The 27,111-nt window shown below is 42.4% G+C and overlaps 1 protein-coding gene across 3 annotated transcripts in view; it reads left to right on the top strand.

Moving 5' to 3' along the window:
• PATJ (PATJ crumbs cell polarity complex component) overlaps positions 1-27,111 on the top strand; it is a 161,639-nt gene that overhangs the window by 19,344 nt on the left and 115,184 nt on the right. For all 3 annotated transcript variants that reach the window (XM_060206315.1, XM_060206314.1, XM_060206313.1), the window contains 6 exons: positions 2,397-2,592; positions 9,759-9,887; positions 14,212-14,427; positions 15,266-15,368; positions 23,275-23,366; positions 24,798-24,939. In XM_060206315.1, coding sequence (XP_060062298.1) covers positions 2,397-2,592; positions 9,759-9,887; positions 14,212-14,427; positions 15,266-15,368; positions 23,275-23,366; positions 24,798-24,939 — 878 coding nt within the window. The remainder of the gene's footprint in view (positions 1-2,396; positions 2,593-9,758; positions 9,888-14,211; positions 14,428-15,265; positions 15,369-23,274; positions 23,367-24,797; positions 24,940-27,111) is intronic.

The following is a 27,111-nucleotide window of genomic DNA, read 5'->3' as shown; positions in this document are numbered from 1 at the left end:
GCTGGTCATTACTTTGCTATCTTCTATGAGAATGTTAGCAAGAGTGACAGCAGTATTAAGAATTCATAGTCGGGGGTCGACCCAGGCAGTAGCGCAGCAGATTAAGCGCACGTGGCACAATTGCAAGACTGGCGTTAAGTATCCCGGTGCAAGCCCCCGGCTTCCCACCTACAGAGGAGTCGCTTTGCAGCGGTGAAGGGGGTCTGCAGGTGTCTATCTTTCTCTCCCCCTCTCTGTTTTCCCCTCCTCTCTCCATTTCTCTCTGTCCTATCCAACAATGAATGACATCAACAACAACAATAATAACCACAACAAGGCTACAACAAGGGCAACAAAAGAGGGGGGAAAAGGCCTCCAAGAGCAGTGGATTCATGGTGCAGGCACTGAGCAATAACCCTGGAGGCAAAGAAATTAAAATAAAAAGAATTCATAGGGAGAGTTGGGCGGTAGTTAAGCGCGCAAAGTGCAAGGACCAGTGTAAGGATCCCAGTTCGAGCCCCCGGCTCCCCACCTGCAGGGGAGTCACTTCACAGGCGGTGCAGCAGGTCTGCAGGTGTCTGTCTTTCTCTCCTCCTCTCTGTCTTCCCCTTCTCCATTTCTCTCTGTCCTATCCAACAACAACAACAACAGCAATAACTATAACAACAATGAAAAACAAGGGCAACACAAGGGAAAATAAAAAATAAAATAATAAAAAGAATTCATAGTCTGGGCCAGATGGTGGCACGTGTGATTGAGTGTACATGATACAACGCACAAGATCGCGGGTTGAGCCCCTGGTCTCCACCTGCAGGGGGAAAGCTTTGTGAGTGGTGAAGCAATGTTGAAGGTGTCTGTGTCTCTAGCCCTATCATCTCAATTTCTGGCTGTCTCTATCTAATTAATAAATAAAGATAATAAAAAAATTAAAAGAATTCAGTCATAAATAAAGATAATTAAAAATACATTTTTTTTTTTTAAAGAAAGGGCCAGGTGGTGGTGTACCTGGTTGAGTGCTCATGTTACAATGCACAAGGATCCAGGTTCTTTCTTTTTCTCCCCATACCCTTTATGAATAAATCTTTTTTTTTTGGCCAGCAGGGCTATCACTGGGGCTCGTTGCCTGCACTATGAATCCATTGCTTCTGGAGATCATTTTCCCCATTTTCTTATCCTTGTTACTGTTGTTATAGCTGTTGTTGGACAGAACAGAGAGAAATAGAGAGAGGAAGGGAAGACAGAGACGAGGAGAGAAAGGTAGACACCTGCAGACCTGCTTCACTACCTGCAAAGTGACTCCCCTGTAGGTGGGGAGCTGGGGGCTCGAACCAGGATCTTTACACTGGTCCTTGCGTTTTGCCCCATGTATGCTTAGCCCATTGCGCTACCATCCAGCCCTCATGAATAAATCTTTAAAAAAAGGAAGAAAGAAGAAATCTAAGAAAGAAAGGAAGGAAGAAAGAATAAATGAAAGAAAGAAAGAAAGAAAGAAAGAAAGAAAGAAAGACAAAGAAAGAAAAGAAAGGAAGAAAGAAGAGATACTGATAGTGGCCAAGGAGGTTGCCCAATGTCTAGAGCTCTGAACTTGTAGGCATGAGACTCTGGATTCAGTCCCTGGCATTGTATTTGTCAGGGTCATTTTCAGGTTTTTTTTTCTTTTGTTGCCCTTTTTTGTTGTTGTTGTTGTTGTTGTTGTGGTTATTATTTTTGGTATTGATGTCATTGTTGCCAAATAGGACAGAGAGAAATGGAGAGAGAAGGGGAAGACAGAGAAGGGGAGAGAAAGATAGACACCTGCAGACCTGCTTCACCGTTTGTGAAGCGACCCTCCTGCAGGTGGGGAGCCGGGGGCTCGAACTGGGATCCTTGCGCTTTGTGCCACGTGCGCTTAACCTGCTGCGCTACCGCACGACTTCCCAATTTTTAATTATTTATTATTAGATAGAGACAGAGAGAAATTGAGGGGAAGGGAAGGAAGATAGATAGATAGATAGATAGACAGACAGACATACAGATAGACACCTGCAGCCCTGCTTCACCACTCATGAAGCATTTCCCCTACAGGTGGAGACCAGGGGCTTGAACCTGGGCCCTTGCACACTATAGTGTGTGCACTTAACCAGGTGTACCACCACCTGGCCCCTAAAACTACCTTTAATAAAAAAAAACTGCTGCTGAAGACAGATATCTCACTCAGTGAAGCATGTGCAAGGACCTAGGTTTTGACCCTGGGCACCACATGAGAGCACCATGTACACGGAAAGCTCGGTGAGCTGTGTAGGGGTGGGGTAAGAGTGGTACTGCTGTGTGTCTCCTCACCTTCTCTGATGTTGAGAAAGAAAAAGAGGGAGAGAGACAAAAAAAAAGCTAAAGCAGCTATCATGCCACTTACGTCTTTCTTTTCTTACTCAATCAAGGGACCAAAGGTTAAAGGAAAATGACCAGATACTGGCTGTCAATCACACACCACTGGATCATAACATTTCCCACCAGCAAGCAATTGCCTTGTTACAACAAACCACTGGATCTTTGCATCTGGTTGTAGCCAGGGCACCAGCCCATACAAGATGTAGGGCTTCTACCAGCCTGGCTGATACAAGTTTGTCTGAAACAGTGAGTTTTGAAAACTTGAGAATATACTTAATTTTGGAACTGTGCCATTGATTTCAAGAAGTATAAATGTATTTTAGTAGATGTTATTTTATTTGTCATAGCTGAAGGAAGATGGTTCTATCTCCAAATATAGTTTTAAAAGTCTTAAACAAGATTTCATGAGGGTTTTTTCTTGTCCTATGTAATGTTTGATTGGTCTGCTTATTATAGACTATTGCTTAATATAAAAGAAAAATTGGGGGGGTCGGGCAGTAGCACAGCGGGTTAAGCGCACGTGGCGCAAAGCGCAAGGACCGGCGTAAGGATCCGGTTCGAGCCCCGGCTCCCCACCTGCAGGGGAGTCGCTTCACAGGCAGTGAAGCAGGTCTGCAGGTGTCTGTCTTTCTCTCCCCATCTCTGTCTTCTCCTCCTCTCTCCATTTCTCTCTGTCCTATCCAACAATGAACATCAACAATAACAATAATAACCACAATGAGGCTACAACAAGGGCAAAAAAAGGGGGAAAAAATGGCCTCCAGGAGCAGTGGATTCATGGTGCAGGCCCTGAGCCCCAGCAACAACCCTGGAGGCAAAAAAAAAAAAAAAAAAAGAAAAATTGAAGTATTAGGTCTAAGTTCTTTAGTGATGATGGGAAAAATCTTGTGTTCTTTGGTGATAGATGATGTAGCCATTTAATTTAAATGAAAGTCGTTAGTAGGACTTAAATTTTTTAATTTTAAAAACATTATTTTTATAATTTATACTAGGCATATATGATTATTGTTGCTACGCAATTATAAATTTAAAAATTTACTAGTGACTTAATATTGATTTATAAAATTATCTGTCTATATTTATAGACATTTGCTTATTTTTTTCTATGGTCCTGCCTTCTCTTCCTTTCTAAGTCACACCTACACTTATTACTACTTCCAAATATCCTTCCTTTTTTCCTTTTCTCTCTCTGGATCCTGATGGAGTTGGAGTTCAGAGCTGTCTTGTCATCTTCCCCTGTCATTTCGGTATGGACCAAAATTCTCTTTGGTGTGCAGAAGGTGGGAGTTCTGGCTTCTATATTTGCTTCTTCACTGGACATTGGTGTTGGCAAGTTGGTCCGTACTCCCAGCCTGTTCCTATCTTTCCCTAGAGGTGTAGGGCTCTAGAGAGGTGAGGTCATCTGTCCAGGGTGTTCAGGATGAAATCATAGTAGCATCTGCAACTTGGTGGCTGAAAGGTGGTAAGGTATAAAGCAAAACAAAATGATTAATGAACCAGTACCAAAATATAGGAGTAGAACAGATGAGAATAGGGATCTTCAGGTGGAAAGAAGCTAGGAAGACTATTTTAGGTATGTTCCCAGGGGCTCATGACGTCTGTAGTTTTTGCTTGAGTTTGACAGCTAACATGGAGGTGGACAAAAATAATATCTGGGAAGATGGTGTCAGAGTTGAGAATAAGGCCTTAGAAAGTTGGATTAGGACAGAGTGTACCTCCCAAATTTGAAGAAAATCTATGAATGCAATTCAACCTGACTCAGGGCAGTATCTCTTCATATCTAGCACAGGAACCTGTGTAGCCTCTGAATTCCTATTGGTCTGAGCTCCAAGTTCGTGGTCACTGCTGGGGACATTCTGGGCTGCACACATTTCAGGACCAGACTTCCTCAAGTGGCAGGGTAGGATGACCCAGCCTCTCTTTGGAGGGTGGGGCAGTCCTTACTATTGTGACTTTATAAGGAGTGGCTCACAAGAGGGCTTATGATGACACTCCTGATGGAAGTGACCAGTGATGGTGGAGAGAGGGATCTATTAGAGGTCTAGTCCCATCATAACTATGTGGGAATCCAAGGGTCCCTTGCCTAGGGCCCCAGATGATGGTGTGACCTGGTATTGACCCAAAAAGCTGTCATTAAGTGAGCCAGTCATTTGCCCTTGTCAAGCTTTTGTAGACTGTTCTTTATCTGACAACCTTAGGCTCTCAGTTGTTAAAGTGTTGAGTGTCATTTGTTGGATTGAAACCTGTATTAGACTTATGGAGTCTGCCTTCTTTGGGCCTTTCTGCTAGATTGCCAAGCTTATTAGGGCCAAGTCTTATCAGAGAATTTATGATACCTTCTTTAGGCCTTTCTACTAAGGATCTCAGGCTTATTAGGTTTAAGTCTTATCACAGAGGACTATTAAACACTTTTACTTGGAGGTGAATATAACTGCCCCTTGTTTATGGATACATTTACACCTGTACCCAGTCCCCTAAGCCCTAGCCTGTATCTAGTATTTGTAACTTTATTAGATACTGTGCCATCTGAAATGGAACTAGGTCATCCATGTGTTAGGGAAGATCTCACCAGATGAGAGGAGTTTGTGGGGTTGAAATCTCAGGCTTGGTGTCTCTGGCGACACTCCACTGTAACAAATCAGTAGCAGCATAAGGTGGCCTGGCACCTCTGGTAGTGTTGATTTAGTTGAAGTTGGCAGAGGCAGGATGACGGTCAAGGATCAGCACATCAAAAAGAGACACAAGAGACATCAAAAAGTATGGACATAGTCCTAGAGGTTCCAGGACTAGGAGAAATGAGGATCTTAGAGAATGGCAAAGGTCCCTTATAGTCTCAGAAAGAGTTTAAAGGGGGCTGGTGGTGGCGCACCTGGTTGAGTACACATGATACAAGGTGCAAGGACCTGGGTTCGAGCCCCTAGTCACCACCTGCAGAGGGGAAGCTCTGCCAGTGGTGAAGCAGTGTTGCAGGTGTCTCTCTGTCTCTCTCCCTTCTTATCACTCCCTTCCCTCTCAATTTCTGTCTGTTTCTACCAAATCAATAAAGATAATAAAACAAAATAAGTAAAAAAGAGAAGTTAAAACTCTTTTAGGGAGTTGGGCAGTGGGTTAAGCGCACATAGCGTGAAGTGCAAGGACTGGTGTAAGGATCCTGGTTTGACCCCCGGCTCCCCACCTGCAGGCGGTGAAGCAGGTCTGCAGGTGTCTGTCTTTCTCTCCCCCTATCTGTCTTCCCCTCCTCTCTCCATTTCTCTCTGTCCTATCCAACAACTATAATAACTACAACAAAAAACAAGGGCAACAAAAGGGAATAAATAAATATTAAAAAAACTTTTTAAATAAGGAGTTTAAAATAGTAAGGGTTAATTATTATTATAGCCAAATTAGTTGGGGGTTTATTTTTCTATGGAAATTCAGTGGTTATGATCTACTGTAATATACTTGACCTCACTATGCTCACAATTATAAAGCTTTTTTTTAATGTTTTTAAAATTATCTTTACTTATTTGATAGAAGCATCCAGAAATTGAGAGGGGAGGGGATTATATATATAGAGAGAGAGACAGAGAGACCTGCAACACTGCTTCACCACTTGTGAAGCTTTCTCTCCCTGCTGGTGGGGACTGGGGACTCAAACCTGGGTCCTTGTGCACTGTAACATGTGCCCTCAACCAGGTGTGCCACAGCCTGGCCCTTCAGTTATAAAGTTTTAAATGTAAGGATGTATACTGAACAATTCAAAAATAAAGCTACTTTTTTTTTTCTTTTTTGAGGAAACTTGCTATGTAGTGTTTTATAGACTTTGGCCTGCATCTTTAGAATGGAAGATAATAAATCTTATATTCTTATAACCCTAAGTGCTAGCTGATTTATTTAATTTTTATTCATTGGGACCAAAGAGAAGATATATTGAATACAGTACAAGGGCACAGTACAAATTAACTATAGACATTTCCCCTGTTGTAATCAGTACTATTTCTATAGTACAACCTACATAATACAATGAACAAAGTAGGACACACTGCTTAGGACAGTGGTTTTAAAAAAAAGGGCTTCAGGGCTGAGGAGACAGCATAATGGTTATTCAAAAGACTTTTATGTCTGAAGCTCTGAGGCCCCAGATTCAATCCCTACCATTACTACCCCAGATTAAGCAAGTGCTCTGGTAAAAGAGAAGGGGGAAAAAGGAAGAAGGAGACGGAGAAGGAGAAGAAAGAAAAAGAGGGTAGGGTGGAGGAGGTTTCAGAGTCAACATAAGATGAAGAAGGAGGAGGAGGAGGAGGCTAGGAGAGGCTTCAGAGTCAACATAAGATGGGTTCAAGTCTAGTCAGTTGGTTTCCTTACTTTGTCTACTGGGCAGATTCTGAATGCTAGTTTCTTCATCTGTTAGTTGTAACTAATATCAGTGTCTTTCACAGATGTTAAGATTAAATGAGGAGGGGCTGGGTGGTTCACCTGGTTGAGCACATATATTACTATGCTCAAGGACCCGGGTTCGAGCCCCCAGTCCCCATCTGCAGGGGGAAAGCTTTGCAAGTGGTGAAGCAGTGTTGCAGGGGTCTCTCTGTCTCTCTCCCTCTCTGTCTCCCCCACCTTCTCAATTTCTGGCTGTATCTATCCAATAAATAAATAAATATAGTAAAAAAATTTAATAGAAAATATTAAATGAGGAGACTAGGTGGGGTAAACACACACACACACTATAGTACACAAGGATCCAAGTTCAAGCCCCCGTAGTCCCTATCTGCAGAGAGGGAGCTTCATAAGCAGTGAAGCAATGCTGTAAATGTCTTTCTCTCCCTCTCTGTCTCCCCTTCCCTCTCAATTTCTGTCTATCCAAAATAAGTAAAGAAATAAAGGCTGAATGAGAACGCATGAGAAGTGTGACACACAGTGTCTGGAGCCATGTAACATCTGCTGTGAGCATCAGCTGATACAGGGATATAGGACTTTGGACATATTTTATTAAACATTGTTGTTTCCCAGATAGCAGCTACTATTGCCAGCTTGAATATATTGACAATCCACTATTTAATATTTATGCACTGTGTAGACAGAAATGCTAAAAGCATGTCCGGAGAGATATCATTCTATTTATGATTTAAATGCACATTTCTTTAAATGAAAAAATATTTGATTTTTTTATTTCATCTATTTTAGATAAAGACAGAGACACTGAGAGGGAAGGTAGAGATATTTATTTATTATTATCTTGATTTTCTTTATTTATAGGCTAGAGACAGCCAGAAATCGAGAGGGAAGTGTGTGATAGGGAGAGGGACAGAGAGACACCTGCTGCCCTGCTTCACCACTCACAAAGCTTTCCCCCTGCAGTCGGGGCCTGGGGGCTCCATCCTGAGTCTTTGCACATTGTAACATGTGTGTTCAGTCAGGGGGACCACTATCTGCCCCTGAGAAGATTTTTTTTTTTTTACCTACTTTCTTATTTTTGGATAGAGACAAGAGGAAAAGGGGAGATAAAGAGGGAGGGAGAGAGAGAGAGAACTGTATCTTTGCTTCACCACTTGTGACACTTCCCCCTACAGGTGGGGGCCAGGGGCTTGAACATGAGCCCTTGTGCATTGTGACATGTCCCCATGCCCTCTGTCAGGTGCACCACCACCACCTGGCTCCTCTTTTTTCTTCTTCCTTCTTTCCTTCCATCTTTCCTTCCTTCCTTCGTTCCCCTTCCTTCCTTCATTCCCCTTCCTTTCCTTCCCCCTCCTCCACCACCCCCTTCTTTCCTTCCTTCCTCCTTCCTTCCTTCCTTTCTTCCTTCCTTCCTTCCTTCCTTCCTTCCTTCCTTCCTTCCTTCCTTCCTTCCTTCCTTCCTTCCTTCTTTCTTTCACCAGAGCACTGCTCAGCTCTGGCCTATCTTTTTTTTTTTTTCCTCCTCCAGGGTTATTGCTGGGCTCGGTGCCTGCACCATGAATCCACCGCTCCTGGAGGCCATTTTGTTTTCCCCCTTTTGTTGCCCTTGTTGTAGCTTCATTGTGGTTATTATTGCCCTTGTTGACACAATTCATTGTTGGATAGGACAGAGAGAAATGGAGAGAGGAGGGGAAGACAGAGAGGGGGAGAGAAAGACAGACACCTGCAGACCTGCTTCACCGCCTGTGAAGTGACTCCCCTGCAGGTGGGGAGCCGGGGGCTCAAACCGGGATCCTGATGCCAGTCCCTGCGCTTTGCGCCACATGCGCTTAACCCACTGCGCCACCGCCCGACCCCCTAGCTCTGGCCTATCTTATGGTAGTGTAGGGAATTGAACATGGGACTTCAGAGCCTCAAGTATGGGAGTGTCTGCATAACCATTATGCTAACTACCCCTGCCCTCTCTCTTTTTTATTATACTTTTTTTAAAAAAAGATTTTATTTTGTTTATTTTCCTTTTGTTGCCCTTGTTGTCTTTTTATTGCTGCTGTTGTTATTGATGTTGTCATTGTTGGACAGGACAGAGAGAAATGGAGAGAGGAGGGGAAGACAGAGAGGGGGAGAGAAAGACAGACACCTGCAGACCTGCTTCACCGCCTATGAAGTGACTCCCCTGCAGGTGGGGAGCCGGGGGCTCGAACTGGGATCCTTAAGCTGGTCCTTGCGCTTTGTGCCATGTGCACTTAACCTGCTGCACTACCGCCCGACTCCCTTATTGTACTTTTTTTATAATTAAATTTTTAAAAAAATTTATTCCCTTTTGTTGCCCTTGTTGTTTTCATTGTTGTAGTTATTACTGTTGTTATTGATGTTGTCATTGTTGGATAGGACAGAAAGAAATGGAGAGAGATGGGGAAGACAGAGAGGGGGAGAGAAAGATAGACACCTGCAGACCTGCTTCACCCCCTGTGAAGTGACTCCCCTGCAGGTGGGGAGCCGGGGGCTCGAACTGGGATCCTTATGCTGGTCCTTGCGCTTTGCGCCACCTGCTGCTCTATTGTCTGACTCCTCTTTATTGTACTTTTAAAATACTCTGTTTGCTTGAAACTTTCCATAATTCCTTATTGGAAGTGATGTGTTGTTTCAATGCCCGCACTTGTCCTCAGAGTCTTTATAATGTTTTCTGATTCTCTTTCAGTTCAGATAGTCACGTTTCTTGGTTCCTACTGTCTTCTAGATACCAGCTTCGACTGAGGAAGAGCACATTTCTGTCCTCATAAAGCTATAGTCTTATGTTATATCCTGCCAATATTCTATCTTACAGTTAATTATTTCTGTTTTAGTTTACATATTTACCAAATTAGATCAACTTTAAGGACAATAGCTATCTTTTACATAGCTTTTAACATCTAGAATTTACCTGGGTTAGTAGCATGAAGATATCATTTGTTATGTATCTTCCTTTAGAAATCACTGCATTGGAATGTAGGAATCTGTATGTTGAACTAATTTTTTGGCTTTTATCCGCCCCTTGTTTGTAGGTGTACTGGGGCCACGTTGAAGATGTTGAACTCATTAATGACGGCTCTGGATTGGGTTTTGGGATAGTTGGGGGAAAATCAAGTGGTGTGGTTGTAAGAACGATAGTTCCCGGAGGATTAGCAGATCGAGTAAGTTGACCTTTGTTTTCATTTTGGTTTCATGCACTATAAATTGTATGGCTTCAAATATACTTTAATTACTTTTTTTTTTTTTTTAAGATTTATTTGATTAATAAGGGGGGGTGGTGGAGGACTAAGCAGAGCACCCTTCTTACTCATTCAGTGCTTGGTATTCAACTTGGGACTTTGTACTTGGGCTTCCAGTGTTCTCTCCATGGTGCTATCTCCTGGGCTGTAAAAGTGCTTGATGTCACTTTTTGGTCTTCAGAGAGAAATCTGGTTTTGGGCGCTGGGCAGTGGTGCACCTGGTTAAACACACCTAGTACTATGTGCAAGGACCCACCAAGGGATAAAATGGCCACCAGGAGCAGTAGATTTGGAGTGCTGGCACTGAGCCCCAGAGATAACCCTAGAGGCAGTAAATAAGTAAATACATATACAATAAAGAAAGGAAAGAAGGAAGGGAGGAAGGTAGGTAGGAGTCTGGATTTTGTGTGGTTTTAAGTGCAGTAATGTGGCATCATGTAAGTGTGATGTCATTACTTCTGGGCTGACTATTTTGAATCTTTCATTTTTAGTTAGTTAGCGAGGCAGGCAGAGAGGAAGAGAGGGACACCACAGCATCACTTAATCATCCATGGAGTCCCCCCCTGATCTTGTGGCCCTCTCTTTTGGTGTCAGAACTTGAATCCAAGGCCTGGCATATGATAAGAAGCACTGTGTACAGGGGGAACTATTGCTCAGATCTTCAAAGATTTGATAGTTCTGTATTTTTGTACTTCAGGCCTGAATTTTTTTTTTTTTTTTTACGTTTTCAAGTAGTTTTTTTTTTTTTTAATGGAAAAGATAATTTGTAGCAGCATATTGGGGGATTTAAATAATTATATATAAAAGAGACCTGCCAAGATGGCTCACCAGAGAGGGTGCTTGCTTTGTCATGCTTAAAATCCAGGTGCAAGCCTCGCCCCTCATTTCACTGGGTAGGTTTTATGTGCTGTGGTATCTCTCTCTCGTTTTCCTTTGTCTCTTTCTATTTTCTGTTTGACAAAGTCAGTCAGGAGGATAAAACCTTGTTGCCAACCACATAAACAACAACAGTAACACATTTATAAGTGCCGGTATTTTTATTGTAATAGTGTGATACCTTGTTACCTCAGCTGCTTATGTATTTTCTGCCTTTCCTACTATCTGTGCCTGTATGCACGCCTTTTCTCTTTTGAATAAAAAATATCTATGGGGGTTGTGGGCTGGGCAGTGGTGCACCCAGTTAAGTGCATGCATTATCATGTCTAAGGACATGGGTTCAAGCCCCCACTCCCCACCTGCGGTGGTGGGGGGATGCTTCATGAGAGGTGAAGCAGGTCTACAGGTGACTTCCTCCCTCTGTCTCCTCTTAATTTTTCTTTTCTTTTTAAAAAATATTTATTTATTATGGGATATGGAGATTGGGTGGTGAGGATTGTGTGGAGTTGTACCCCTCCTACCCTATGATTTTGTTAATTTATCCTTTCTTAAATAAAAAATAAATTTTAAAAATTATTTATTTATTTATTTTCCCTTTTGTTGCCCTTGTTGTCTTATTGTTGTAGTTAATTATCGTTGTAGTTACTGATATCGTCGTTGTTGGATAGGACAGAGAGAAACGGAGAGAGGAGGGGAAGACAGAGAGGGGGAGAGAAAGACAGACACCTGCAGACCTGCTTCACCGCTTGTGAAGCGACTTCCCTGCAAGTGGGGAGCCGGGGGCTCAAACCGGGATCCTTATGCTGGTCCTTGCACTTTGCACCATGTGCGCTTAACCCACTGTGCTACTGCCCGACACTCAACTTAATTTTTCTCTCCTATTCAATAACAAAAATAAAAATAACAGAAATAAAAGGGGAAAATTAAAAATGGCCGCCGAGAGTGGTGGATTTATTGTGCCTGTACAGAGCCCCAGTGAAAACCCTGGTGGCAATTAAGGAGAAAAAAAAAATTCTGGAGGGGGCCAGGTGGTGGCGCACCTGGTTGAGCGCACACATGGCAGTGCTCAAGGACCCGGGTTCAAGTCGCTGGTCCCCACCTGCAGGGGTGAAGCTTTGCAAGTGGTGAAGTCGTGCTGCACGTGTCTCTCTGCCTCTCTCCCTCTCTATCATCCCCTTCCCTCTTGATTTCTGGCTGTTCCTATCAAACAAAATAAAGATAGTTAAAAAAAAAAATTCTGGGTAGATGAACGTTTACACTTGAACGTTTTGATTTGCATGCTCTGTCTTTGAATTTTGGCATAGGTATTTATTGACTAGCCTTGATTTATGATTTCTGGTAAAGAGTAAAAAAATGACTCCGCTCTTCCCCCCACCCCCCCACCCCCTGCACCCCCACCCAGTAGACAGCCTATAGGAGGAGAATGTGAGTCATAAAGTACCAGTACTGTGCACTGTACGGGGCTGCTGGACTGACACAGGGTAACTGTCACTTCAGTGTCTTTCCTGTCAGTCTGACTAATGACTGTTTTTGCACTTAGTCCTCAGAACACCTGTTTTTCTGGAAGAAGAAAATGTTTGACTTTCAATGACAGATGCAAATTGTCTGTATCACTTTAAATTTGAGTTGAGAGAAAATACGGAAAAAAATAGTGCCTAGGAAGTGACTAAGTATGTATGCCTTTAAGGAGAAATGCTCTCCCATCGCTTTGTGTGTGTGAAACCAGCTATTTGTGGCCTGGGAAGTGGCTTAGTGGATATGACACTGGACTCTCAAGCATGAGGTCTTGAGTTCTATCCCTAGTATTGCATATGCCAGAATGCTATAGTGGTTTCTCCCCCTCTCCCTTTAGCCATTCTCTCTCTCTCTCTCTCTCTCTCTCTCTGACCAGAGCAGTGTTCAGCTTTCACTTCTAGTGGTCCCAAGGATTCAGTTGTGGGCTTCAGAGCCTCAGGCATTGTATAACCATTATGTATCTCCCTGACTCATGCGCTTTCTTGCTTTCACTCTCTCTCATTCATTAATGAATACTTTTTTTTTTCTTTTTCTCTAAAAAAGGGAAATAGGCCAGATGGTGGAGCTAGCTGATAGTGTGCACATGTTACCTTGCCCAAGGACCCAAGTTCAAGCTCCTGGTCCCACCTGCAGGGGAGAAGTTTCACGAGTGGTGGAACAGTGCTGCGGTTACATCTTTCTCTCTGTGTCCCCCCCCCCCACTTCAATTTCCATATCTATCAAACAGATATAAATATATGGCCACAAGGAATTGTGAATTCATTGTGTAGGTCCCGACACCCAGCAGTATCCTTGGTGGCAATTAAAAAGTAAGTGATAGGGAGCCGGGTGGTAGTGCAGCGGGTTAAGCGCAGGTGGCGCAAAGCGCAAGGACCGGCATCAGGATCCAGGTTCGAGCCCCTGGCTCCCCACCTGCAGGGGAGTCTTTTCACAGGTGGTGAAGCAGGTCTGCAGGTGTCTGTCTTTCTCTCCCCTTCTCTGTTTTCCCCTCCTCTCTCCATTTCTCTCTGTCCTATCCAACGATGACGAACGACACCAATAACAATAACCACAGCAATAAAACAACAAGGGCAACAAAAGGGAAAATAAATAAATAAATAAATAATAATAAAAAAAAGTAATTGAAAGAAGAAAATATCAGAGGACTAGGCTGTGACACACCTCTTTGAGTGCACACACTACCAAATACGCAAGGACCCAGGTTTGAGCCCCTGCACCCCACCTTGGTGTGTGTGTGTGTGTGTGTGTGTGTGTGTGTGTGTGGTGGGGGGGATGCTTCACGAGCAGTGACGCAGGTCTGCAGGTGTCTCTCTGTCTCCTTGTCTACACCCCCCTCTTGATTTCTCTGTCTCTGTTGTAAGATAAAGATGAATATTTTTTTTAAAAAGTGGAAAATATTTTCTTTTGAAAAATATTGGATAGAGACAGAGAGAAATTGTAAAAGAAAGGGGGAAATAGGGAGACTGAGACATCTCCGACGCTTCTTTACCACTTGAGAAGTTTTACCCCTGTAGGTGGGGACAAGGGGCTTGAAGCTGAGTCCTTGTGCACTGTGTAATGCGCATGTGCGGCCAGGTGTGCCACTGCCCAGCACCCCTCTGCCTCCTTTTTTTAAAATATATTTTTAATATTTATTTATTTATTTTCCCTTTTGTTGCCCTTGTTTTTATTTTTATTGTTGTTGTAGTTACTGTTGTTGTTATTGATGTCATCGTTGTTGGATAGGACAGAGAGAAATGGAGAGAGGAGGGGAAGACAGAGGGGGAGAGAGAGATAGACGCCTGCTCAAACGTGCGCTCAACCAGGTGAGCCACCACCCGGCCCCCAGTTTATCAGTTTCTTTTTTGGATGGAAGGATGGGAGACTCCAGACGGGGGACCACATTCTGAAGATCGGTGGCACGAATGTGCAGGGAATGACCAGCGAACAAGTTGCTCAGGTGCTGAGGAACTGTGGCAATTCAGTCAGGATGCTTGTTGCAAGAGACCCGATTGGTGAAATCTCTGTGACTCCCCCGATTCCTGCGGCCTTACCTGTCGCTGTGCCTGCTGTAACCAAGAGCCCCAGCCCTGTGAGTATCCAAATCACTCTCTCGTCTTGAGTTTAATACAAATATGAAACGCTGCGAGAGTAGAAATGCCTTCAGCCAGGAAACAGCACGTTAGTGTGAACAGTGTGCCTCAGTTCTACCAGTGAAGCAGTAGAGGAAAGCCCAGTTAGGAGATACTAGGCAAGTTTGATTTTTTTTTTTTTTCTTCCCCATTTAACTCATCTAATATTTCTGAACCCTAACCACTCATCTGTAAGTTGAAGAATAGTAATACTTGGGGGAGCAGGCGGTAGTGTACTGGGTTAAGCACACATAGTTCGAAGACTAGTGCAAGGATCCCAGTTCAGCCTCTGGCCCCCTACAAGTGGTGAAGCAGGTCTGCAGGTGTCTTATCTTTCTCCCCCCCTTCCCCCCCCCCAATTTCTCTCTGCCCTATCCAACAACAACAACTATAACAGCAACAGTAACATCAATGGAAAAAATGGCCTCCAGGAGCAGTGGATTCATAGTGCAGGCACCAAGCACCAGCAATAACCCTGGAGGCAAAAAAAAAAAAAAAGAAAGTAATATTTACTTCTATTTCATTCACTTGGTGAAGAGACATGCATGCATTTCATTGCAGATGACACTAAATATATGAAAATCATCAGTGATAAGAACACTGATCAAAATCAAAAGACACAGATGTTAATAACTTTTGCTATAATTAATGAAAATCATAGTTAGGCAGTTATAGGCATTGCTATTGATCTTTATCAAACACCTGGTATTGTCCAGTTCACTAAAAGCCTCATAGGAATTCTCAAGGCAGGGTTTTTCTGCTATACATTATATGTAATGAAATTTGTTTTTCCTTTAGGAAAATTCTGCTCTTCATGAAACTTACGATGTTGAACTCGTTAAAAAAGATGGACAGAGTCTTGGGATTAGAATTGTTGGCTATGTCGGAAACTCTCATACAGGTAAAAGAGTCATTTCTGCTTTTTATTTGGAAATAGTTCTAGAGCATGTCAAAATTTCTAGACAGTAACATTAAATATCTGCAGATTTTAATTTGAGCATTGATCAATAAAACCATAACTGTATAATAGTAACCAGTTACCTTTCAGTAATCTGAGAATCACTATTCTGTTTCAGTTGTTTTATAACTGACTTGGTAGTCATTAACAAAAGAATTGTGTAACTCAGTATATAACATTTCAATTATACCTCTTCTTGGATCTAAGATAGATATATTTGGTTTTCAACAGCTACATATTTTGACATTTTCTTTGTGATAAAGTAAAATGATACAGCATATGTTTCATATTATAAATAACCCAAAATCTTATTTTTCTGTTTAGTTGTTAAAAATATAAAACAAATATTTTGATTATTTTGATTTCATATAAAGGGAATATATTTAGGGAGTCGGGTGGTAGAGCAGCGGGTTATGCGCACGTAGTGCGAAGCACAAGGATCCGGGTTCGAGCCCTCAGCTCCCCACCTGCGGGGGGAGTTGCTTTACAGGTGGTGAAGCAGGTCTGCAGGTGTCTGTCTTTCTCTCCTCATCCCTGTCTTCCCCTCCTGTCTCCATTTCTCTCTGTCCTATCCAACAACAATGACATCAATAATAACCACAACAACAATAAAAAACAAGGGCAACAAAAGGGAAAATAAATATAAAAAAATTAAAAAAGGAATATATATTATAATATAATGTATACTATATATGTTATGTATTATATATATAATACATACCGTATATATGTTATATAGAATATATAACATATATAATCTCATTTTACCAAAGCACTGTTCATCATCTCTGGCTTATGGTGATACTGGAGGGATTGAATTTGGGACTTCGGAGCCTCCAGGCATGAGAGTCTCTTTGCTTAGCCATTATGCTATCTCCCCCACCCTAAAGGAAGTATACTTTAAGAATAAATTCATGGCCCAAGAATTCTAAGCAATGCTGTCTCAACTACTGCCAAATCTTTGATAATTTATTGTTAAGAGGACTAGGGAGGTAGTAACATAATAGACTTCTAGGTCTAAGGCACCAGACGTCCTGGGTTCAGCTCTGGGCATGCTGGGGATTCAATCTGTGAGCTCTCAGCCTCAGGTTGAAAGTTATTTGCATAACCATTATGCCATCTCCCCAGCCCCCCAGGTTCAATGTTGATACTTCTGACACAGAGCCTAGCCATTGGGGGGTAGGGAGGAGGAGGACAAAAGCAAACAGACGCCAAAAGAGTTACTCTGACATTATAAGCTTAAAGAAAGATGAATCTTCCTCACAAATATTTCCTAGTAACTCTTGAAATGTAGAGTTATGAAATGTTCTAGGTTTTTAAAGAAAAAAGATTAGGGAATTTACTTGTTAATTATTATCTTGCAGGTGGAAGGATTATGAGTGCTAATGTATTCAAAGTTCTGAACGAAATTCATGTCAGACCACCTTGTGCTATTTTAGCCTAATGGAATAACTGCATTCATATCTTTAGATTTTTCTAAGTGCTACCTTTTTTTAGGTTCAAAATTCAAATGAGTCCCAAAAGAGCTAAGTATGGATTGTATAATAATGTTGGAAAAAAAAAATCTATATTGAGTAGCAGTTAATATGCTGTCTGAATCAAGAAGTGATTTAGTTCCTAAACTCATGACATTTATTATACTAAGTTTTCAGGTGCTCTTGTAAACTGAAACAATGTATATATACAGAGTTCAAAGGAAAGCGAGTAACTGATAGACTACTTAGAAAATTTGATGTTTATGCTGTTGAGTAAAGAATCATTTCAGGGGCCGGGTGGTGGCGTACCTGGTTGAGCGCACACGTTATAATGCACAAGGACTGGGGTTCGAACCCCCAGGCCCCACCTACAGGGGGGAAGCTTTGCAAGTGGTGAAGCAGGGCTGCCGGTGTCTCTCTGCCTCTTTCCTTCGCTATCTCCCCCTCCCCTCTCAATTTCTGGCGGTCTCTATCCAATAAATAAATAAAAATAATAATAATTGAAAAAAATAAGAGGGAAGTCCGACGGTAGCGCAGCGGGAAGTGCAAGGGCGGGTGGAAGGATCCCAGTTCGAGCCCTGGGCTTCCCACCTGCAGGGGAGTCGCTTCACAGGCGGTGAAGGGGGTCTGCAGGTGTCTGTCTTTCTCTCCCCCTCTCTGTCTTCCCCTCCTCTTTCCGTTTCTCTCTGTCCTATCCAACAACGACGACATCAACAACACCAACAATAACAATGAAAAACAACAAGGGCAACAAAGGGAAAAGAAAAAAAAAGTCATTTCAGCCTGGCGAGGGCCTGTTTTGCCTTGCATGTGACCCAAGTTCAAGGCCCTACTACATTTCCTAGGAACACAGTAGCAGTAGGGAAAGCTTCACTGCTGTGTCAACAGATCTGTTGTGTCTCCCCACCTCTCTTGGTATCTGTAAAAGTGGGCTTGGAGTAGTAATGCCCTGACAAGGAAAAAAATCATCTCACCTTTTTTTTTTTTTAACCCTCAAGAGAAAGTTTTTGGGACTATATGGGGGACAGTGATGAATCCAACATGTAGAACATTTAAAAACTCTATATGTTCCCTCATTCCCCCCCCCCTTTTTTTTCTTTTAATGGGGTGTCATGGACTGACTCCGGTTAGGTTACCTGTTTTGCAACATTGCGGAATTCCCTCCTGGCCGTTTTTTAATAACCTTTTAGAAAGTGTGAGCAGTCAAGGGAGAAAAGAGAGGCACCAAAGAATCACTAAATATCTATGGACTATGGCTTGAACTGGGATCCTTATGCCAGTCCTTGAGCTTTGCGCCACCAGCGCTTAACCCACTGTGCTACCACCCAGCTCCCTGACCTATAATTTTTTTTTATTGTTGCTGTAGTTATTGTAGTTGATGTCATCGTCGTTGTTGTTGGATAGGAGAGAGGCGGGGAAGACGGGGAGAGAAAGACAGACACCTACATACCTGCTTCACCGCCTGTGAAGTGACTCCCCTGCAGGTGGGGAGCTGGGGGCTCGAACTGGGACCCTTACACTGGTCCCTGCGCTACCGCTCAAATACAGCATTTTTTTTTTAAAGTGAGGGGGCAGAGTCAAAGAAATTTTCATTTTATTATATAGGCAGTGAGAATCCGTTGTTTCTGTGTTTATTTGCTTGAAGTAGATTTATTTCATGAGAGATGGCAGGGTGAAAGAGAAAGAGAAAGACACTGCTGTCCTGCTCTGGCATATGAGGTGCTAGAAATCGAACCCAGGGCCTCAGATACGCAGATCCTACATTCTGCCTATTGTGCTTCCTCCCCCAGCTGCTATTTTTCTTCTACAGAAAAAAAATATATGTATATTTTTTTTAAATATATTTTTTTATTTATTCCCTTTTGTTGCTCTTGTTGTAGTTATTATTGTTGTTGTTATTGATGTTGTTGTTGGATAGAATAGAGAGAAATGGAGAGAGGAGAGGAAGACAGGGGGAGAGAAAGAGAGAAAACCTGCAGATCTGCTTCACCGCCTGTGAAGCGACTCCCCTGCAGGTGGGGAGCCGGGGGCTCAAACAGGGATCCTTAGCTGGTCCTTGTGCTTTGCGTCACCAGCACTTAACCTGCTGCACTACCGCCTGACTCCCAGAAAATATATTTTTTAAAACTTTATTTATTTATTATTGGATAAATATAGAGAGAAATTGAGGGGAAGGGAAGACAGAGATGGAGAGAGACAGAGAGACACCTGCAGCCCTGCTTCACCACTCATGAAGCTTTCCCCCTGCAGATGGGGACCAGGGGCTTGAACGCAGGACCTTGCACACCCTAGTGTGTGCACTTAACCAGGTGTGCCACTGCCTAGCTCCCTACAGAAAATACTCTAACTCCATCTCAGTGTAAAAAATAAAATCATTTAGATGGCGTTGGAAAGAATGGGTTGAAACATGCAGAAGAATGAAACTGAATCACTCTTATTTCACCAACTACAAAAGTAAATTCCAAGTGGATCAAGCACTTGGATGTTAGACCACAAACTATCAAATACTTAGAGGAAAATATTGGCAGAACTCTTTTCCTTATAAATTTTAAAGACATTTTCAATGAAATGAATCCAATTACAAAGAAGACTAAGGCAAGTATAAACCTATGGGACTACATCAAATTAAAAAGCTTCTTCACAGCAAAAGAAACCACTACCCAAACCAAGAGACCCCTCACAGAATGGGAGAAGATCTTTACATGTCATACATCAGATAAGAGTTTAATAACCAACATATATAAAGAGCTTGCCAGACTCAACAACAAGACAATAAATAACCCCATCCAAAAACGGGGGGAGGACTTGGACAGAATATTCACCACAGAAGAGATCCAAAAGGCCGAGAAACACATGAAAAAATGCTCCAAGTCTCTGATTGTCAGAGAAATGCAAATCAAGACAACAATGAGATATCACTTCACTCCTGTGAGAATGTCACACATCAGAAAAGGTAGCAGCAGCAAATGCTGGAGAGGGTGTGGGGTCAAAGGAACCCTCCTACACTGCTGGTGGGAATGTCAATTGGTCCAACCTCTGTGGAGAACAGTCTGGAGAACTCTCAGAAGGCTAGAAATGGACCTACCCTATGACCCTGCAATTCCTCTCCTGGGGATATATCCTAAGGAACCCAACACACCCATCCAAAAAGATCTGTGTACACATATGTTCTTGGCGGCACAATTTGTAATAGCCAAAACCTGGAAGCAACCCAGGTGTCCAACAACAGAGGAGTGGCTGAGCAAGTGGTGGTATATATACACAATGGAATACTACTCAGCTGTAAAAAATGGTGACTTCACCGTTTTCAGCCGATCTTGGATGGACCTTGAAAAATTCATGTTGAGTGAAATAAGTCAGAAACAGAAGGATGAATACGGGATGATCTCACTCTCAGGCCGAAGTTGAAAAACAAGATCAGAAAAGAAAACACAAGTCGAACCTGAAATGGAATTGGCGTATTGCACCAAAGTAAAAGACTCTGGGGTGGGTGGGTGGGGAGAATAAAAAAAAAAAAAAGGAAAAAAAAATAAAATAAAATCATTTAGAGTTCTGCTTTTTTCATTTTCTAATTTTCCCTTCTAATCTTTTTTCCACAATGATGTAATATGTTTCTGAAAAAAAAAGAGAGAGAGAGAGAGAGAGAGAGAGAAAAGAAGAACAATCTAACATTTGTTCTGTTTAGATGTTATACTTTGTGATGTGAAAGTTCTTTTTTTTTTCTTTTTCTTTTTGCCTCCAGGGTTATCGCTCGGGCTCCCCTGTGCCTGCACTATGAGTCCACTTGCTCCTGGAGGATATTTTTTTCCAATTTTTTTTGTTGCTCCCCTTGTTGGATAGAGCAGAGAGAAATAAAAAGAGGAAGGGAAGGGAAAGACAGACCTGCAGAGCTGCTTCACTGCTTGGGAAGTGACCCCACCCACCCACACACACAGGTGGGGAGCCAAGGGCTGGAACCGGGATCCTTACGTAGGTCCTTGCGCTTCGTGCCACGTGCACTTTACTTGCTGCGCTACCTCCCAGACCCCTCAGTTACTTCTTTTTATTTTATTTTATTTATTTATTTTTGCCTGCAGGGTTATTCCTGAGGTTCGGTGCCTACACCACGAATACAATGCTCCTGGAGAGTATTTTTTTTTCCCTTTTTGTTGTCCTTGTTGTTTTATCGTTGTTGTGGTTATTATTATTGTTATTAATGTCATTTTTGTTGGATAGGACAGAGAGAGATGGAGAGAGGAGGGTAAGACAGAGAGGAGGAGAGGAAGGCACTTGCAGACCTGCTTCAGCACTTTTGAAGTGACCCCTTGCAGGTGGGGGAGCCGGGGGGCTCGAACCATGATCCTCAATTCAGTCCTTTCGATTCACGCCACATGCACCTAACCCGCTGCTGCCACCACCCGGCCCCCTCAATGAAGTTCATTCGTTCTTTCTCTTTTAAATTTTTCGTTAGTCTTTATTGGATAGACAGCCAGAAATCTAGAGGGAGAGAGACAAGAGACACCTGCAGCCCTGCTTCACCACTTGCGAAGCTTTCCCCCTGCAGGTGGGGACCGGGGCTCGGACCCAGGTCCTTGTGCCTTGTAATAATACATGAGCTCAACCAGGTGCGCCACCACCCATCTCCTGTCAAAGTCGTTCCTTACAGCTAATATTAAGTCAGCTTTCTCAGATGATGCGCCTCTTTATCTTCTGCATGTTTAGGGAAATGATACAAGTAGGGCCATCCAGATAGCTGATTGGGTATGGTGCTTTTTTTTTTTTTTAAATAAAAAGTAAAAACTGACAAAACCATAGGATAAGAGAGCTACAACTCTACACAGTTCCCTCCACCAGAACTCCGTATCCCCTCCCATCCCCTGATAGCTTTCCTATTCTTTATCCCTCTGGGAGCATGGACCCAGGGTCATTGTGGGATGCAGAAGGTGGAAGGTCTGGCTTCTGTAATTGCTTCCCTGCTGAACATGGGAGTTGGAAGGTGGATCCAGACTCCTAACCTGTCTGTCTCTTTCCCTAGTGGGGCAGGGCTCTGGGGAATCAAGAGTTCCAGGACACATTGGTGGGGTCATTTGTCCAGGGAAGTCCAGTTGGCATCATGGTAACATCTGGAACCTTGTGGCTGAAAAGAATACAAAGCCAAACAAGTTGTCAACTAATCATGAACCTAAGGGTTGGAATAGTGCAGATGAAGAGTTTGGGGTGGGGTGGGGGGGTGTCTCCGTTTTGTAGATAGCTAGTAGGCATATTTTAATTATATTCCATAGGACCTGTAGCCACCTTTTTTTTTCCCCTGAGCCTGACATCTGATATGCAGGTGGATCCAAGTTATTGTCAGGGGAGATGATGTCATGGCTGGAAAAAGGACCAGAAAGCTGGATCAGGGAAGAGAGTAGCTCCCAAATATGGGAAAGGTGTATAAATATTGTTGACTGTAAATTCCATTGATTTGATGTGATCTGGGGCCCATATTCAGCTTAGGAGCCTATGTGACCTCTGCATCCCTGTAGATCCAAGCTCACATTCTGTGGTCATGAGTAGGAACGTTCCAAACTGCCCAAATATCTGGACCCATCTTCCTCAGGTGTAGCATAGAGTATATTGTCCAGCCTCCCTTTGGAGAATGGAACATTCTCTACCATTGTTGATCCAAGTTGAGGACAAGGTCCTATGGGGTCCCACAAAAGGGTCTGTTTTGTTGTTCCTGAAAGAGATGACCGGTAACAATGGAGAGAGGGATTTATTCAAGTTCTAGGCCCATCATGTCTGCTTGGGAATCTCAGGACTCCCCGAATATGGTTTGGGTTTTTAACTTTGTAGGCCACAGAGATTTGAGCCCAGCCCCTCCTGTACTCGGGGAAGCTGTGCTACTGTGGTGTCTTTCTGTCTGATCCTTTTAGTATGCAAAAGTCAGTTTGGAGCAGTGAAACTCTGGCGATGAAAAGAAGGAAAAAAAACAAGAAACGAAAGTGAGTGGCAAATGAAATTTTTAGGCAGGAAGGCTTGCTAGATGACTCTTGTCATGGTACAGATGAAAAATGATGAAGGTTTATACCAAGTCAGCAATGAGAAGGGAGATAGACCAAGAGAAGAGGTTTGTTTAGGCTTTACCTAGACGCGCGCATACCGGCTGATAACTGCAGTGCGTTCCATCAAGACTCCTTTAGTGATCATTTTTTCCAGAAGAGCAATCATCAGTCAGATCAGTTTGAATTCAGGTCAGCTGCAATGGTGAAGGCGTCCATAGATTTCTCTGCTCATGTTCAAAATTTTATTTATCCCTCCTCCACTCAGCCCTTTAGGTAATTAACCTCTTGGTAGGAATTTTGCAATCAAGGCCTAATTAGAGTTTTCTTTTCCATATGTTTTGTGTACCTCAGGAGAAGCCTCAGGGATTTATGTGAAAAGTATACTCCCTGACAGTGCAGCATACTACAATGGCCAAATTCAAGTGAATGACCAAATAATTGCTGTAAGTAACTGTGGTGGTGGTAGGGAAATAACCTTTTTTTTTTTTTTTTTTTTTTTTTTTTAAATAATAGGTATGAGAGAAGAGTGACAATATGTATTCTTTGTAATATTTAAAAAAAATACTTCTTGGTATATTGAAATCTCACTAATTTAGATGCTTAGGCCTATTTTTTTCTACCTGAGAAGAAAGAAATTACTGATCATACTGACAGGAAAAATAAATATATATTTGAAAAATGCTCCAGTATTTTTCTAGACAACACTTTCTGAGCATCTCTCTTAGTTCTTTAAACTTACCCACTTGTGTGGAAGTAGCTTTTTCTACTCACATTAATTTTCAGTGCATACAAAATATATTGTATTATATTTTATATATTATATGTAATATATACATATATATATATATATTCTACATTGGGGATATAGTAATTGCATTTTATTATATTGGTTGATTTTTCCTCTAGCACAAATTTATCCACATGAATACCTTTTATTTAGTGGTTTTCATGGAAAAGATTTGAACCTTTGAAATTTTTTTTATTATCTTTATTTATTGGATAGAGGCAGTCAGAAGTTGAGAGGAAGGGGAAGACAGAAAGGGAGAGAGATCCCTGAAGCCCTGCTTCACCACTTGTGAAGCTTTCTCCCTTCACGTAGTAACCAGGAGGCTTGAACCTGGGTCCTTGTGCACTTTAACATGTGTGCTCCACAGGTACACCACCTCTTGGTCCCCCGGTATAATTTGAGTCTTTATCCTACGAGACCACTTAAGGAAGCTGCTTTCGTGATACTTGGATCTACTTTATCCGGCTTAGGAATGGTTTGTTACTTTTGAGAAGCAGATGGGAAACCTGAAAGTCATGGTTTGACAAGTTTGCAGGAGATTGAGAAAGTTGACTGACTGGTCCTAGTAGACTTCCGAAATATACAGTCGAAATTGATTTGAACCTGCAAATACCTTTCTTTTATACATTTCCTTGTCACATGAGAAGACCTCACAGAGGGTGGTCAGTTTGTTTCTTCTGGAAAAACACCACACTGCGATATGATACAAGGGCTGAAATTCCAAGTGACCACTTCAACACAATAGTAGCGGTCTCTCTGGGTACAGCTCAAGAACTAAGTTTGATAATCAGACTATCTACTGCGGCGTTTTGAATTTCAAATACTACGAGGTCCTGTCTCTCGGGCTGTGTGATTTGAGACTTCAAATTTGAAATTTCTTTCTTTCTTTCTTTCTTTAGGGAGTTTGTCAGTATATTTTACAGCTAGTTCTGTGTCCATATTCAAAAAAATACTCTCCTAGGTCTAATAACTTACTTTTTTTTTTTTTTAATAATGAAAGGAATTGCCTAACTTTATTCTGCCATGCCAGGTTTTAGAATCGTAGCTGTCTTGAAACCTCTGCTCAGTGCGTTTCTTAATGTTTTAGGTTGATGGTGTCAACATTCAGGGTTTTGCCAACCAGGATGTTGTTGACGTGTTACGAAATGCAGGGCAAGTGGTCCAACTCACCCTGGTTCGAAGGAAGGTTCTCCCACCTGCTTCTCCATATGAACAGGCCTCTGACAGAGGTAATCTTCTCCGCTGTCCCTCTTCTACAGGTAGCCTGGCTCTGGACTAACAGCTCAGTTACAGAAGTTGCTCTGTGAATGTGAGGAGGAAAAAATTGCTAGCCTTGTGTAATGAAGTGATGGAGAAATGAATCAGCTCTTTTGTGCAGTGAAGAAATTTCTTTTCCCAGTTATAATGTGACAGTCTGGCATGCATTAAGCTCAGGGAGATTCTCTAAATGGATATGGAAATCATTTTTCAAAAAGCTTCCAAATTTCATTTATTACTTACATTTGAATAATGAATCTTTGGCACCTTTTGTTCCAGGGGGTTCTCTCATTTATCTAATGCTATAACATTTTTTGCCAACTTCAGGTTTTATATTACTTTTAAGAATACATTTGATTCTAATGGCTCTTGATTTATTTTTTGTAACCAAACTGCTCTTTTAAAAATTACTTACTTGATAGGGCAGAGAGAAACTGTGAGTGGTAGGGGAGTTGTTGGGGGGAGAGGGAGGAAAGAGAGAAAGACCTGCATTACTGCTTCACTGCTGTTGAAGGTTCCCTCCTGCAAGTGGGGACTGGGAATTTGAACCCAGGTCCTTGGCATTATAACTGGTGCACTCAGCCACGTGCACCCACCACCAGCCAACCCCCACCTTGATTTACTTTTTGAATCATTGCAAGAGAAAATGAAATGCTGAATCCTAGCAAACAGACTTTTTTTTTTTTTTTTTAAACCAGAGAACTACTCAGCTCTGGCTTATGATGGGGTGGGAAATTGAACCTGTGACTTAGGAGCCCCAGTCACGAGAGTCTCTTTGCATAACCATTATGCTATCTCCCCTTGCCCTCAAATGAACTTTTCTAATTGTAAAATAATATTATTTTGATTAAATGGATGGTAAATCTTCACTATGGACATAATGCATAATTGTGTGCATGCCAGTTGTGTGTGTGTGTGTGTGTGTGTGTGTGAGTCACTGGAACCTTATACATGCATGATTCCATCTGTCCTGATTTTTCTTTCTGTTTCTTTAAAAAATTAACATTTATTTATTTATTTATTTTGGAAAGAGATAGACAAAGTGAGAAGGAAGAGGGAGAAGGGTAGAGGGAGAGAAGACAGAGTGAGAGACAGAGAGGCCTGTAGCACTGCTTGCCTGCTCACAAAGCTTTCCTGCTGCAGGGGGGCGGGGGGGATATTGTGCACTGTACCTTGTGCCCTGTGATGTGTGTGTCCTAGCAGATGTGCTACTATGCGTCCTCCCTCGATTTTTCCATGTTAAGCTTTTCGGGTAAACACACAGAGGGCTGTGTGTGTGTGTGTGTGGGGGGGGGGGTCGTGAGGCAGGGCCCAGGGGCACATCACAGAACCTGAGCCTCCCCTAGTCTACAGTTTCCATTTCGCAGTGAGATTCAAACCTTTATCCTCTGCACAACAAAGTGTATTTCCTCCCTTAGAACGAGCTATCACCTGGTCCCCCAGTTTTTAATTATTTGTAGTAAAAAAAAAAATCATTGGGGGGGGGGTAGATAGCTTAATGGTTATGCAAAGAGACTCACATGCCTGAGGCTCCAAAGTCCCAGGCTCAATTCCCCACCAACATAAACCAGAGCTGAGCAGTGCTCTGGTTAAAAAACAAACAAACAGGTTAAGCGCACACACTACAGTGCGCAAGGACCTGGGTTCAAGTCCCCGGTCCCCACCTGCAGGGGAAAGCTTCATGAGTGGTGAAGCAGGGCTGCAGGTGTCTGTGTCTCTCTTATCTCCTCCTTCTCGATTTCTCTGCCTCTATCCAATAATAAATAAAAATATTTAAAGCAAACAAACAAACAGACAAATAAAAAATGGATACATTTTTGCATAGAAAAACATAGAAGAATATATCATGCCCTTTCTCAAAAACTCAGTTAACAGGGAGTTGGGCAGTAGCACAGCGGGTTAAAGCGCAAGGACCAGCATAAGGATCCCAGTTCCCCGACTCTCCACCTGCAAGGGCGTCACTTCACAAGCGGTGAAGCAGGTCTGCAGGTGTCTATCTTTCTCTCCCCCTCTCTGTCTTCCCCTCCTCTCTCCATTTCTCTCTGTCCTATCCAACAAAGATGACAACAGTAAAACAAGGGCAACAAAAGGGAATAAGTAAGTAAATAAATTAAAAAAAAAATTTTTTTAATTTATTTTATTTA

This window comes from Erinaceus europaeus, chromosome 13 (assembly GCF_950295315.1).
Source record: "Erinaceus europaeus chromosome 13, mEriEur2.1, whole genome shotgun sequence".
NCBI classification, from domain to species: domain Eukaryota; kingdom Metazoa; phylum Chordata; class Mammalia; order Eulipotyphla; family Erinaceidae; genus Erinaceus; species Erinaceus europaeus.
This window is presented reverse-complemented; position numbering and strand designations above follow the sequence as displayed.